At 40.1% G+C, this 15,591-nt stretch overlaps 1 protein-coding gene across 2 annotated transcripts in view; it reads right to left on the bottom strand.

Annotated features, from left to right (window-relative positions):
• The window catches only part of LOC117431455 (dynein axonemal heavy chain 3), a 46,816-nt gene that overhangs the window by 3,624 nt on the left and 27,601 nt on the right, over positions 1-15,591 (bottom strand). For both annotated transcript variants that reach the window (XM_058995888.1, XM_058995887.1), the window contains 26 exons: positions 15,356-15,532; positions 15,176-15,267; positions 14,755-14,974; positions 13,878-14,012; positions 13,324-13,435; positions 12,694-12,935; positions 12,046-12,146; positions 11,853-11,958; positions 10,510-10,639; positions 9,836-10,072; positions 9,498-9,601; positions 9,076-9,370; positions 8,797-8,976; positions 8,416-8,539; positions 8,168-8,324; positions 7,445-7,588; positions 6,590-7,256; positions 6,019-6,184; positions 5,685-5,901; positions 5,164-5,346; positions 4,599-4,797; positions 1,886-4,027; positions 1,396-1,621; positions 1,005-1,249; positions 614-730; positions 205-362 (listed from right to left, as the gene is read on the bottom strand). In XM_058995888.1, coding sequence (XP_058851871.1) covers positions 205-362; positions 614-730; positions 1,005-1,249; positions 1,396-1,621; positions 1,886-4,027; positions 4,599-4,797; positions 5,164-5,346; positions 5,685-5,901; positions 6,019-6,184; positions 6,590-7,256; positions 7,445-7,588; positions 8,168-8,324; positions 8,416-8,539; positions 8,797-8,976; positions 9,076-9,370; positions 9,498-9,601; positions 9,836-10,072; positions 10,510-10,639; positions 11,853-11,958; positions 12,046-12,146; positions 12,694-12,935; positions 13,324-13,435; positions 13,878-14,012; positions 14,755-14,974; positions 15,176-15,267; positions 15,356-15,532 — 6,876 coding nt within the window. The remainder of the gene's footprint in view (positions 1-204; positions 363-613; positions 731-1,004; positions 1,250-1,395; positions 1,622-1,885; positions 4,028-4,598; positions 4,798-5,163; positions 5,347-5,684; positions 5,902-6,018; positions 6,185-6,589; positions 7,257-7,444; positions 7,589-8,167; positions 8,325-8,415; positions 8,540-8,796; positions 8,977-9,075; positions 9,371-9,497; positions 9,602-9,835; positions 10,073-10,509; positions 10,640-11,852; positions 11,959-12,045; positions 12,147-12,693; positions 12,936-13,323; positions 13,436-13,877; positions 14,013-14,754; positions 14,975-15,175; positions 15,268-15,355; positions 15,533-15,591) is intronic.

The raw sequence follows: 15,591 nt of genomic DNA on the forward strand, positions 1-15,591 counted from the left end.
CATGTCATCATAGCGTAAACCACTGATACAGCACACATGCCTGTCAGTGTAAAACCATTCATCACCTACAAGCCAGAAGTAACAGTATTCATTCACTGTTCAATTAATCATACATTTCCTTCTATTCCAAATCGCTGTAATCCAGGAAATGTTGAGTTGTCTTTAATGTACACTTGTTGGTAAATGTATCATAACAACACTCACTTGATAGGGACCATGAGGAGGGATAATGTAGGCATCCCCATCAGAAAGCCTGTACTTATCCTGCTCCACAAGATTTCTGTTGTAGAAAATAGACAGAAGCGACAAAAGCAGACGCCTGTCTTTGTCATCTGTCACTCTTCCTCCATAGTTACATTCACCTGTTCAGATGAGCAAAGCAAAAAGGTCATTGTGTATTAATGTGCTACACTATAAACATTAAAGAGGCTTCATGGGGAACCATACAACCACATTTATGCTGTATCTGAGGGTACCCAGGCTTCTAACAGGGTTTATCAAAATGATCATGTATCGAATTACATAAAGTAGAATCTATTTTTTAAGTATTTGTTTGTCGGAATATCAGTTTCATTTCATTTTTTTCTTGAATTCCATTCATAAGCTGCCTCACCTGTCAGGTATGTCAGTGCCTCAAGCGGTACCTCTTCATACTCATTTAGAAACATCTGGATCTGCCTCATGCTGATTCGAAGATCAGACTCGTTAAACTCATATGGGATATTCCAGCCTGGCAAAGAGATGCAAATGATTGCGCGTAGTGCTGTGTGATCTCTAATACAGGTCAAGAGCAGGGTCTTTGACTTATAATCCTACAGATGCAGAAACCGCATGTGTGTAGTATGATTTGGTAAACATCAAACATCCTGATTATACCTTGACTATCATGCAAGAATAGTTATTGTCTGGACTTTAATGTGAACTTTTTACAAGCACAGCAAAGTTAAGGCTAACATGTTAAAGAAAATGTACCAGGTTAAAGAAAACTACAGAGAGCCCCTTACCCAAGGGCCCAAAGTTTCTTCTCTCTTGGACAAGAGCATGGAAAAAGCACAGCCCTAAAAGCAGCTTCTGCCAGACCTGCTGCTTCTCGCAGCTGTTGAAGAAAGCAGGGTCTGATATAGGGTCATTGAGGTATGAGCGCAGCAGGTTAGATCGAAGGCCTTTAGGGGGCTCGTTGGTCATCTTCACCCCGTTCTGGAGAATGCTGACTGGGAACTTGTCCGAAGGATAGCTTGTCAGCCACAGTCTGGGGAAGAATGAAGGACAGAATACTGACAAGTTGTAAATAGAAGCTTATGTACAGCTCGATTTTAAGCACTGAACCCTGAACTGTATTTACATGCTCTCCTGCATTATATATGATTCTCCCCAACTCAGCGAGAATGTCTTCACCTGAACTCTGGGTTGGTGTTCTCTGGAGTTATGATCTCCTCACATATCTTCTCCAAAGCAGGCATCCAGCTGGTGGCCAGGTGGCAGTTTTGCAACACGACCCAGGTGCCAGCTTTAAATGCACTTTCAATCATATTAGCTGCAATAGGGCCCTGCCCCTGACCAAGGGAGATAGTCTGGATCTTAGTACCTCCCATCCCCAGGTCATCAGCGAACTTTAGCAAACCTAGGAACATTGCAGAGGTTACAGAAAAGTGACCTATTGTATTTCAATATCAAAACTTGCTAGTTTGTTAACATGCCACATTCAGTGAAGTTCTGATTAGACACTAAGTATTATTTAATGGTTAGATCGATATAATTATTTATTTAGATATATAATTGACACTTGGCTTTTTATTTCACGCTATGCACAAGGTTGATGGTAAACAGTGTGATCAGTATTTTAATATATAACCCATTACCTGTTTAGCGATATATGACACATTACCTGCCATTGGATCTGCTCCAGGGGAAAGCACAAATATCAGTGGGGCACAGCAGTTGGAGTCGTTATAACTCCCTACCAAGTCAAATGTTGGTGGTTCAATATATGTCTTCCCCATATTATCTGTGATAAATTCTTGTACTGCAGGAATAATCTTATCAGGTCTGAAACATCGCAGTACCACCATGCGCTCCATTCCTTTCAGAATACTCCATTCATCTGGGAATTTCTCCTCATGGGGTCTGGCAGAGTCATAGATCTCCTTCCACTTGGGAACGTTGGACCTGACGTGCTCCATCAGACCATGAAGACTTTCCATGCTGGATGCCCGCACAATTTCAGACCAAGATTTGTCTGACAGCCAATCAGGGGCCGGGTTGGGGTGAGGGTTCTCCAGGGCAATGCCTCCCGTTAGGAGGAAACGCCACAGCTGATCGTTCACGTTCCCTTTTCCTGTCATGATCCCAATGGTGAGCAGAAGGGAGAAAAGCAGCTTATCCTTCTCAAAGAGAGAGCGGCAGACGTTGTTGTATATGCTGTTTGTGAAATGAGCAATGATGTTATTAATCCGCTTCAGCAGGACCTCGCTGGTTTTACTGTTCGCGATGGATTGGATGTAAAGGTTAATAAACCAGGTTAAGGAGTACTGGTACATTGGCTCAATATTGGCCAGTTCGGAAATGCAGAAGAAAATAATTGAGGAATGGACAGCAACAGGCCTGTAGCCCAAGCGGGTCTCATCAATCTGTTTCTCGGTGGCCGACGCAATCTGCTGTTTCTCTGAAATCTCCTCGGACAGCACTTTGGAAGAAGACAAGACTTTGATGGCTGTCTCATCTTCCAGGATGTTTCCTTGAGAGGAAGACAGGACCTCTAGGATTTTGTCTTCAATTTCCTTCAGCTGTTTCTTATTGGCGGCACTCTCTATAATCAGTTTGTTCTTCTTTTCTTCTAGCTCAGGTTTTTCCTTGGCAGCTACGATTCCTAGCAATTGGTCTTCAAGCCCCAAGGGGGTAATCATGAAGTTCAACAAGCAAACCTTTACAGCAACTTCGGGTAGGTAATGTGGGTTTCTCAAGCGGGTAGTGGTGTAGAACCTAAAGTCTTTGGAGTATTCAATAATGTTCTCGCCTAACCTAATGTACTCTACTCCCTGTTGTTTAAACGTCTGCTTCAACAGCACAGGCTCCAGCACTGCATCCAGCTCTTCCCTGATGTTCTCCAGTAGGACAGGGGTACCGAATTGTAAGGCATTTTCCATGGTTCTCACATAATTGGCATCAGACAACTTGATAACAGAAAGCTTATTTGATTTCTCCATGTTTTTGATCCACTTGTTAGCCTGGCCCTGGGGATCAATCATTAGGGGCCATCGTCTGGAGTTGGACACGATGATCCCATTGTCGATGGAGAAAGAGTCAACTGGGAGACCTGCGATCTGCCAAGCTCGTATCTTCACAGGGTCCCCTAAGGTGTTGCTCAGGGTAAACTCCTCTGAACATGGGACTTTCCTTTGCTTGCAAAGGATATGCCACTGCTTTTGGCACTCCAAACGGTAATCAACGGTGAAGGCTCCCAAGTAGGCCACCATCCCCGAAGACAAAAGAACATCTCCAGTGAGATTGGTGTACTTTATCCCCAACAGACGGGCAGCTTCTGTCCACCTATCCTTCTCGCCGCCCAGACCACCTATTAACTTCTCAGCCCTGACAAGCTTCTGGGAGCAGAGTTCTATGTTATCTTCCAGGTCCTTTTTCTTGTTGTTCATGATTTCAAATTCATCGTTCAGTGCCTGGAGGCGGTCTTCTACTTCCTTTAGCTCTGCTCGTTTGATTTTCAGTTTCTCCATCTGAATCGCAAGCTCTGACTCGGCCTCTTTGAGGCGCTCACGTTTTGGGGCCACGACCTTGGCCACTCGTTCGTACACCTCCATGGCACGCACCCACTTGCAGAGCCCCTCGCAGGCAGACGACACATTCTTGATTACTGATGGATGGAACTCTGGATTGTCGATGAACTTCTCCCGTATCTTCTTAATGTTGGCTGCCGGGATGTTGTCTTTGTCGAATGCCTTAAGGTTGTCAAGGAATTTCATGTCGCTCAGGAGCTTTTTAGAAGGGCCCCAGAAGTCCTCAATCATTTTACCTAAAAATGGGGAACATAATAAAAATCATCCCAATGCTCTTAGATTTGTTATTTCGTTTCAAGATCGCTGCTCAATCCAATCAGAAGTGAAGCAGAATCAAAAGTACATTACACTTGATTTGTACATAATACAACATGAAATAGAAGTAGAAATGTTTAAAATGTTTAGGAATTTGAATGATAGATAATTATAATATTTAGTAAGCAGGTGCATAACACATACCCTGCATCACTTCTTGACACATGTGTCCCTCCCTCCTAATTTAAACCTTGATTTACCTGTACTCCCGTTTCAAGTTTGACAGCATAATTATAAGCTTTAACAAAAAAAAGGGAAACATTTTTTGAAGATAAACAAAACAACTCAGGTCTGTTATAAAAACAAATCATTTTTAAGACAGCCTATATTTTAATAAACAAAACGTGAATTGTAGTGTGGAGACAAGTTGTTTTAGTGAATCTTGGGGGTGGGATTTTGTTGACAGTGGAGGTCAAGACTCTGTGGATGAGTAAACTCCAAAGAGTGTTATAGTTCAGGAGATGAAAGTGGTGACTCCAGGGAACATCCTACCTGAACCCCCTGGGTCTGGTTTCCTTTCTGGTTTAATTCCTTTCATAACGCAGATACTTTCCATGACCAGTTTGACAAGGCCAGGGGGGTTCTGCATGGACTTCACCACAGTGATGTCAGCAGGTTTCAGGGTATCCAAAGCTGAGAGAGCAGCCTCTAGTGCTGGCATTGCTTCAGCCAGGTCCCCCTCACATTCATCCTGTAGGGAAAAGTAAGAACATAATGCACAGAATCACTTTGGATTCCATATACTTTTTTAATAACCTACCTCTGATTAGGTACTATACTGAATATGTTACAGACATTCAGGAAATTAAATTATTTTGATTATGGGTTCCGCTATCCATTAGGTGACTGCAACCCAATCATAATTAAACGTATAGTATGCACTATGTTACTTTATGCAAGCACTATTTTTTATTCTGAGGTCAGCCTTATTTTAAGTATAAGGTATAACATTTTTGGTCCCTGTTCCTTTCTTTAGATTATCTCAAATCCCAGAACTAGTGTTCACAACTTCCTAATTAGCCATCAGTAAATATTGTAAAGTGATAAAGGGATATACCTTGATGGCTTTTGCTGCAGCAGCAGCCTCATTAGCCACCTTCTCGTCAGCAGATACCAGCTCTTTCTTTGCATCCACCTGTACTGTTTCCTGTTCAATCTTAATCATCATCTTCTCAGTCTCAGCCGAGGTCTTAATTAGCTCAGGCTGCAGGGCAGTAAGCTCTTTTTGCATCACCGAGACCTAAAGGGGAGATTAAGAAAGTAACAACAAAACCCTGTTTTAAAAATCAAGTGACAGTTATTCTCCTAAATTTAAAACTCCTTACTTCCAGTACAGACTATTAATACAATTTGAATGAATGTTTTTGTGTTAGTGTTCTAGGGTGAGTCATTGTCCAGCAAATCCCACAGATGCTTTTTAGAATTAGGTTTGGTGACTCTCAAAACTCATTCCAGGTCCTAGAATGAGGGAGTGTGTTTAAAGACATGTTGTACTTCCAGCTGTTTTAAATAGGAGCATCATCAACATGATAGAAGCAGCTTTGCCTGTTCCCTTGAATGAGAAGTAAATGTGCCCACCTGTGAAGCAGCAAACTGCAGTTTGTCCAGGCCAACAATGTAGCGGTTTCTCATCATGTCAACCTCCTGTCTCTTGCTGTTGAGCAAGGCTTTAAATGTCAGGATCAGCTCCAGGTAGGAAGTCGGCGTCACATAATTGTGTCTCCTGAGCGTAGAAAAGTACTTCTCTGAGAGCTCCCTCACACTTTCTTGGAAGTATTTACACACTGCAACAACCCTGGGAGAAATTACAGACAGTAAGTATGAGGATGATGGAATATAAGGAATCATTGAATCATAAGTAGAAAACCAAGAAAATATGCAAAGCTTAAATCAGATAATGATTCAAACTTACTCTTTCCTGATTTCATCCTCTAGTTCTACTTCTTCTAGGAACTTGTTAGCCACCATCTCCAGAGCGTCAGTGGGCCAAGCCTGGAACCAGTCAATGGTGCAGCAGTTTATCAATGAGGGGAACATACGCAACCGATTACGAAATGCGTCTCCGATGGGACTCATAGCTGCAACAATAGAAAAATCAAACAGCGCTAAATTTTAGTCATGTTACTGCTTATACATTACCTCTCCAAGCTCCAGGTTGAAAAAAATTAAGTTTAATAGTTTTTTTTTTGGTTATGCTTACCAAATTAAATGTTTAGATTCTAAGGCAATACTTTTACTGCAAAGACAATGAGAAAAGACTTTATTCTGCATTATAAAAAAAGAGTATTGGAGGTTGAACTAATTATTATTATTATTATTTTTTTTTTTTTTAAGTTGTGGAGTGGTGGTGGTTTTAACCCAGCTGCATACAATTCAGTGGTTAGTCTGGAGTTCAGGCCTGCACTGTACTGTACGTCACACTTCTTTTTTTGAACATGTGTATACATTACATGACTTCCAAGTTCATAGAAGGGAGTTCATACCTAGCACGATATGTAGGTTGGCTTTCACCCTGTCGATGAAGAAGTTGTACATAGCGAGGGCGGTGGAGTCTATCTTCTTGCCCTCCATCCTGGCCACCCCCTGCATTTTCTCAATGATCTCAGCTCGCTCGTCGGCAGGGAAGATGTTGGGCACATCGCCCGTGTTCAGCAGCATGTTGATGTCCTCCACGAACGCCTCGTCTTTGATTTGGTTGTCGCCGAACAGGAAGACCGTGTTCTTGCCGGCGGCCCCGGCCTTGAGCATGACCTTCTTGAGGTCCTCCCTCCACTCGGAGGTGGTGTAGTTCTTGGTGATCTCAATCTGGAAGAGATCGAAGTCGTTGATGAAGGTGGCCAGCTTGGTGGCGCTCTGCCGTCCCGATCCACCGATGCCAACAAGCAGCAAGTGCCCGTTGTCCTGCTTCAGCACGCGGCAGATTCGGGAGATGTGCTCGATTGCAAACTTGAACATGACCAGGGACATGGGCGCCTTGCTGACGTTGTTGTACTCATCCAGGTAGTATTCCATCACCCCGGTCAGCTGCTTCAGGTCGGTGATCTCATCATAAGCCTTCACGTCAGAGTCCGGTTTAAAGTAGTCCCCGAAGAACAGGCTGCGGATGTTTTCGTCGTTCACTTTCCCTGATGGTGTCAGGTGGCTCAGCAACTGAGTAAAAAAGAGAGTTGTTAAAATTTGTAAAAATAAATAATAGAAATAATAATAGTAAGTAAGAAATTATCTTAAGTATCCACTGATTTGCTGTGGATTTACATATATCTTGCATACAGTTATTTACTTTATTACATATTTGCAAATGCAATGCCATCAAACCTCCTAAAGTGACTGTACATTACCTTATCCACACTCTGTTTGAAATAACTTGACGTCCTCTCCTTGACAATGTTAAAGAAAGTGAGTCTGTCGTTGCCATCAATCAGCCGGTCATAGAAAACTCGGTACACTTCGTGAATCCAGAGCCTGATGAGCTTGTCTCCTTCCTAACAAACAGAGAGACCACATTGGGCTTTTCGGTCCTTATAAAAGCTATACAACAGTAAAGTAAAGCATACTAAAAGCATGGTACAAGCAGGGAGAGGTATCATAAAGCATATTAAAAAACATGGCAAACCATGATAAACTATGGTAGATGCACAGTAACCATGTGAAAGGCATGATACTAAAGGGTATCATGTAACTTTTATAAGGGGTATCATAAATACTGTAAAGGGCTCTGGAGCGCACTAAGATGTCTAATATGGGCGTTAGGACTACTGGAAATATGACTTTTTGAGGTGCATTCATTTTTAGAAGAAGCCTTCAATAAATGAAAATGAACCTTTATGTCAAAGTCAATCTTTAATTAAGGAATTCTTGAGTTGCTGCTACAGTATAATAACTCGACTTAAATGTGTAAAAGGCATGTCAAGTCACCACACCATTTTGCTCTGAATGGACTATAAAATACATCATTGCATTGCTGCAGTATTTGTTCATGTTCTTAATACATGTAATGTGTTATTCTTATACATCTTATAGAAATAATGATTTTTTTCTTTGCAAAGAAATTTGTTGCCTACCTGCAGGTGAGTGTGTGGACACAGTAGGACTCCTCGAATCACACGGGAAAAGTCTCTCAGATTGAATATATAGTGGGATTTGGAAGGGGTGGGGAGGAAGTTCTCCATAGCCGCTGTGTAGACAGCCATGGTTGCCTGCACCATAATCTTACCCAATCTGAAATACAGCACAGTTCATCACTTATTCATTTTCCTGTCTAGGTTAGTGTAAAAATTATTTTAAAAAAATATAATAAATGTGCTTTTACCTCGAAAACGAGGCATCAAATCCCTTGCTGAAATGCCAGTCGACAATGGAAGTAAAAATCTTACTCAAGGTTTCATCATCAAATGAGTCAATAGAGATAATGTTCAAGTGACGGGTGAAACGACCTGCATTAAACAAAATAGTTCCGTGTTCTTAAGTATATTGTGGTATCATTCTTTTAACATACCTTAAACAAATGTCTATGATTTTGAAGTTATAATAATCCATGTAGTACATGTATTTTGAGTTTTTGGATATATACTGTGGCAACCACTTTGTTGGGTCCCTATTTAAATTGTGAAATGACACCCCTTAAGTGAAACACAAGGTTCTAACAAAGTCTTTATGCACATTCGTATGTACATTTTGCAGTGTTCTGTACCTGTAATGTCATTCCTTCCTCCACCAGGTGGACCCATAGCGGACATAAACAAGACATCCACAATATCCATCCTGGATGTGTCTTTTCTGTCATACCAGTGGGCGTGATCTATCCACTGTCTGAGCAATTCAATAGGGGGCTGTGCTCCATACACTTCTTTCGCAGGCATGTTTAGATCATCTACACAAAAAAAAAAAAAATTGTATTAAAGGGCATCTACATATAGAGTAAAAACTTTGAAAAGATAATGATTTGTAAGTATTTGTAAGGTTTCCTTACCCACGTACACCACTGTCTTCTTTCCCACAGGAGGGCCGAACATGCCCTTCCGTCTGCGGTCCAGTTTGGCCATGATAATGTCCTGGGTCTGGTTGGCGGAGGTCCTGGCCGAGAAGTTGATGCAGTTGGGGGTGTACTTTTCCTTGGGCAGATGGACCAGGAAGTTGTTATTGATGGCTGATTTCCCTGTGCCTGTGGGGCCCACAAACAGCATGGGCACCTCATGAGCCAGGTATGTCTTCAAGAAGAAGCTCTGACGAGCCGTCTCCATGGTCGGAATGATGAGATCAGAGACCTTCGAGAGGAAAAAACATAGTCAGCATGCAAAAGTTTCCCCGTGCACTGGAAGATATTTAGCAATACTACAAGAATCTAATGTAGATTGTTGATAGATTAAAGGGAAGCATCAGAGCAATGACTACCTTTGCACCAGCAGCGATGGTAGCCTCTTCTTTTGTGATGTAGTCAGTCCAGGTGTTCCACTGCCCAGATGCTTGCTTGTGGAAGTAATAATCATATACGGTCCCTGTTGATTTTTAAAGAAGACTTTATTTTAGGCTGCTTTCAATTTTTTTTTCATATTAATACTACTCACAACCCACATTATATTTAATCTATATAAATTATGAAATATTTGTATATTATCTATAAACATGTCAAATTATATTGTGTTTTTGCTCTTCCACTTAGACGGCTGAGTTGAATAAAAATGAAATGCCAAAAAAATATATATATATTTGCTGTACTATGAAAGAATGACCTCGTTCAGGAAAGACGTTGTTTTTAGTAAGCTTGACGCTCTTTGGGCGCGGATTCTTGTCGTCCATGCCCATGATCACGCTGCGGTAGAACACATCAAACTTTTTCCTGCTCTCCCCGCTGATGGTGCCGCCAATGGTCCAGACAACAGCAAAGAGGAAGAGCCCCTGCAGCCACAGGGTGATCTGCTGGCTGGACATCGGCTCCTTCCCATCCTTCCCAGAATCGGCAACCTCATCTGAAAGCACAGTGAGGAGAGCAGCCTTTTAGCTTGTATCTTTAATACAATTGAACAATTGTATTAAATAGTATAGTATTTTAACTATACTATACTTTTTACTTCCTTCAGCCTTTTGTAGTTATCGGTATTCTCCACGTCCAGTACCTCCAAGCCAATAACATTAATTCAGCACAGGCAAGTAATTACATGTTTAAATAAGCCATGGAAACCACAAAGTCACCCTTACCCTTGGGTTCTGTTTTTGGACAACAGGTTTTTATTTTGTAAAAGGCTATGGGGACAGCTTTAGGGCTGGGTAGATCACACATGCTATCTAAACCACTATTGAGCAGCCTTGCAAAGCTCAACTCCCAAATAGAAAAGATTTCCACGGGGCAATTGTTGAAGTTCCCTCTGTTACAGGCACATTGGATGGCTGTAAAGTTACTACCTACCCAAGAGACAGGTGTACAGTCTCATCATGCTGTAAGCCAGGTGAATAGGGGAGGTCTGCACCAGGAATTTGCATTCGTGACGAATGAACTCCAGACTGGGCTGCACCAGCCAGTTAAACATGTCATTGACCTACAATTACGAGAATAAGAGGCATAAGTTACTACATGCTTTGCAGATTTCACTAAGCTATTTGATTTGACAGTAGGCATTACAAGCCTACATAAAAAGTTAATTAGGAATTCAATCATTTTAATGTAAAAAACTGGACAAGTTCATTGGCATCACAAACAAGTATTTATGAGACAGCATTCTGCAGTACAGAATACAGTGGGTCAGTACTGGGTTAACAGGTTTAGAAGAATCCTGAACATAAAAAAAAATGCACTAGAATGAAAGCAAACATCACATTAAAACATTTTTATTATGAAACTGGAGTAAACATTATGACCTCCATTTACATTCTGATCTGTAATCTTATAAAAAAAAATAAAAAGGGGGATTCATGAGGTTTGGGTTTCCAATTCCATAGAAAATCTACAGTGAGAAAAATTATTTTCTGGAATATTTCTAGTGAAACGAGCACAAAAACATGCATAAATGACCAATGCTATTACTGAAGAATATATACTGTAATGAACAAGGAAAACCAACATATGACTCTTGAGTATGAGTATCACAAATCATATGAAAACCCCTAAATAAACACAAATAATCTGTAAATTAAAATGAACAATAAAGTAAATTATAACATAATGATCGTAACTTTGATTTAATCTTTTGGTTATTTGTAAATTACCATCACAAGTTGCCTATACAACCTGTTTAATCTGTTTGAAAGCATGCACTGTATATATTGCCTGACTTCAAAACAAGTGACAATGAACCTACAATAAAAGCAGTATTTTTATACCCTGAGAAGAATTCTGAACAAGAACAATAAGGGTTTTTATTGTGTGTAACCTTCTTTCTTATTATACCAAATCCCATTACATCTCCCCTGTGACATTACAAGATGTTTTGATGAGAATCACAGCATCAACTCTACTACAGATTACAATCTCCCTCCAATGCAGGCTTAATAGAAATCTGCTGGGTTTAGATCTCTGATCTATTCTTACACTACTGAATAATACTGGTCTTAATGCATTCCTCTAAAAAAGTACATACATGGTAAATGAAATAAATAGCACTCTGTTATAACAGGAAACCCCTGTTTGAATGCATCTCTATTGCAATTAACCTGAGCAGGCACATGGGTCTGTTGCAGACTCCTATCCAATTACTGACCATATGCACCTCATTAGTTTATAAGATCTGCCACGTGTCTCAATTCTCTGCTCACCAGTTCTCTATGCTCATCACTAAGTGTCTGTGGAAGCGTGTCCATGTAGGAATCTCTTAGTGGGCTCCAGCCTAGCTGATGAGGCTCCATGTAGATCATTCCACACCTGAACAGAGATCGAAACATAACATCTTTCAGATCTGTGCACACCAACCCAACTGATCTTTTTTACGATTCATTAATCTGAGCCTACCTGCTCACAGTTGCAGGAGAGGCCTGCTCCAGATCTGCCGGTTCAAATATCAGGCTCATCTTTGCACTCATTTGGATGATCTCTCCACTCATTAAGCAGAGCTAAAAAGACAACAGCCAGAGGACAGCTCTTACAACAGCATGGGTCACCTTAGCCATGTCTATTGCAACAAAAATGTAACCATAAGGACATTTAGGGGTTGAAGCAACCTTTGTGTAGGTTTGGACATCTAAAAATATTTTTGCATATTTTTTTTATTTCTTTGGTATTACCGTCACAGAATTCATATCTTTTTTGACTTCAACATTACAGATTTCTTTCTGAACCTCTAAACATACCTGAGGTTTATATTCTTAATGATTTATATCACCAACCAAAAACTACCATCTCTCATTGGCATTGATGCTTTGGTTTTATTTCTATTTTCTAGGTGCTTTTAATTAATTTGTTTCTTAAAGTTCTGTACTCATCTTCAATTCACAGTTCTCCAATTCACTTAAGGAATATGGCTGGTGTAGCCTTATTATGCATCGGGTTCTAATTACGGTTATTACAATTTGTACCAGACAGGTGTGAATATAAACTAAAGACATTGATACTTCTAAAATAATTAACGTTCGATGAGTTCAGATTTCAAACTCTCAGTACCTTCTTATTATCATCCAGCACAGTATTCATATTTTCGATCCACACAGCATCCACGGGACCATCAAATATGATCCACTGCCTGTCTTCGGAGGTGGAGCAGGCTTGGTCACGGAAGGTGGTTGCGAGAACCCCATCTGTCCATTCGTGACTGACCGGGTCAAAGCAGCCATACAGCTGACCCATGGTGATGGCCTTGGGGTTAATAATTCTGTATTCCACCGCAAACTCATCCATGAGCTTGGCTATAATACATAAAATAAATTATATATATATATATATATATATATATATATATATATATATATATATATATATATATATATATATAGTTAATTAAATAAAAAGGGGCAAACTGGGTTTTAAGATGCAAAAGAAACAAGTTAGATTAGGTTTAATGCATTTTGAAAAAACAATATGTTAGCATTGTATAGCCTTCTTTAAAAATAGCCCCATTACCAGGATTAGCTAAAATAATAGTTCTAGGCATTTTAGATGCTGTGTGACAGTATCTTTGTGTAACCTAGATGCTTGTTCAAAATGTATGGGCAATTTGTAACATAAAGATATAATTCTCAATATCTTTATGTGGAGTGAAATCTGTCATGTGATATATAACATGATGTTGTTTACCTGCATAAATATCACTCAGGGCTCCAGCTAATACTTTATAAGCGCAGGTTTTTCCACCCATGGGATCACCGACAATCATGAATCCGTGACGTACCAGCATCATCTCGTAGATCTAATTGGACCCAAAACAGGACTGGCTAATGGTATAGTTGATAACATAACATCCTGATTACACCCCTTAGCTCACTTCAAATCTAGCATTTCTCATATACATCTGACCTTCTGGGGCAGCTATGAGCTTTCAAGTTCCATGGGGAAGGAGCTGTAGAAATGCAATGGCAGCAAAAATACATTTTACACTAAAATTAGTTAGTCTTTAATTAAATTGCTTAAGTTTCCCACATAGTTGCTGTGTGTACATATTAAAAAATATCTTCAGTTTTCAACTAATTTTTTTTGTGCTTATAAAATGCTTTAGTCCTACCTTCTAATATAGTACCTTCCACATGCACTACTTCATATCTACAGGATAATACTTTTTCAAAGACACAATATAAATATATAGTAACAGTGTGTATATAGATAAAACATAATGCTTTGTTATCAACACAAACCTGAATCATCTTTCCAATAAACCATGGCACAGGCTGAAGTTTCATTCTCTTGATATTGTCATCCAGAGCCTGCAGTAAGACTTCATAATCTGGTTTCGGAAGCACTACCCCTGGGAACAGGTCAGAGATAATACCCTGGGGGAGAAAAGGAAGTGAAAAGAAAACCTTAAAGACCGCTTTATGATCTCCATACAAAACCTACTGTTGGAGCAACTTCTTCAGCTATATTCCTTTTATCAACTGAGTTCAAGACAACAGCGTGTTTCCACTGAGGTTGAATTCTGACACTTATGAATTGATGTTCAAATGCACAGGGTTTTTTTTGTTTACCTTTGAAAAAATACGATCATAAAGAAAACCATGTCAATTTCTTGTATGTCTATTTGACTGACTCTGCCAAAAAACATCAAGGTACCTTGGAGGTCCAGCAGTGATGGGGCCAGGCGCAGATGGAATTATTGATATAATAATGACTTATGTGACCTGGTTAGCTAATTATAAACCAGTTCATAAGTGCACAAGTTTCTAGTCTGTGTTTATTTAATCTATTGAAAATGTGAAGTGTTTTAGAATTAATTTAGTCGTTTTATGAATAATGTGGAATATTCCAATTCTATCTGTGTTAAAAAATATATATAACTACAATAATAATAATTCTCTGCCTTGTATTCAGAATGTTCCACTATCCATAATGCAGGGATGCCCTTTTATAGTACCTTATAACTGGTATGCTAGTGAAACTGCATGATGGGGCAAATGGGAGCTATGGCCATACCATTGAATAAATCATAACGAGGGAACACTATATTCTTTTGCAAAAAAGTAATGAGTGTTAGTAAAAAGTAAAAAAAATTCTTCTCAAGTACAGATTTTTTACCTGAAACAGAGGTACATCTTGAGCCAAGAACTTGGCTAAGTTGACGTCCAACAGAGCTCTGAGCAGGAGGACACTCTCGTTTTCCTGCTGGTACTTCAGTTTTAGGTTCCCCGCTGCAGTCAGGACCGATTTGACTGCGCGCATGCCATAGTCATAGTGGTGCTGGGATGACAGCTGCTCAGAGCAGAGGCGGTAGGTGGCCACAATTTTCTGGGCAAGGCTGCGATTGAGAATAAAAACTATAAGAAATAATGTACAGACAACTGCACACAATAAGAGCGCACCATCATTCTATCAAGGAGTTTCGCTCAATTGTGAAATCTTTTTTTTTGTTTATCATTTGAACTAAGGCACTTAATTTCATGGGCTTCTACAGTGAACACTGAGCCTAAATTCTGTATTGAACTCGGACAGAAGGTACCTTCTTGAGTCAATAAAGCCCATGGAGTACAAGGAAATTTCCCCAATCAGTGCGTAGTCAGGAACCATCATAGCAACAGTGCGGAACAGAGCCTGCAAAATAACAACCATGATAACAACGAGTTTGTTTTATGTATCTTCATGATCATTAATGAGAGATGGAGCCCATTTCCGATTTTACCTTCAGATTGTCTGGCAGCTCTGCCCGTCCTGCATAGCCCGGGTTCATGGTGATGAAGACAGAACAAGTTGGGTTCAGCAACAATTCTGTTCCCTCAAACATGAACTTCTTCAGATCGCGGATTATGGCTTGTTGGATGCTAAGGATCTGCTGGGCAACTACTGACAGCACTTCAACCTGTGCACGAAACAGTGGCAATAAAGAATAACACAATGTGCAAATATGTTGAACCTGAT

Source organism: Acipenser ruthenus, chromosome 22 (assembly GCF_902713425.1).
Source record: "Acipenser ruthenus chromosome 22, fAciRut3.2 maternal haplotype, whole genome shotgun sequence".
NCBI classification, from domain to species: Eukaryota; Metazoa; Chordata; class Actinopteri; order Acipenseriformes; family Acipenseridae; genus Acipenser; species Acipenser ruthenus.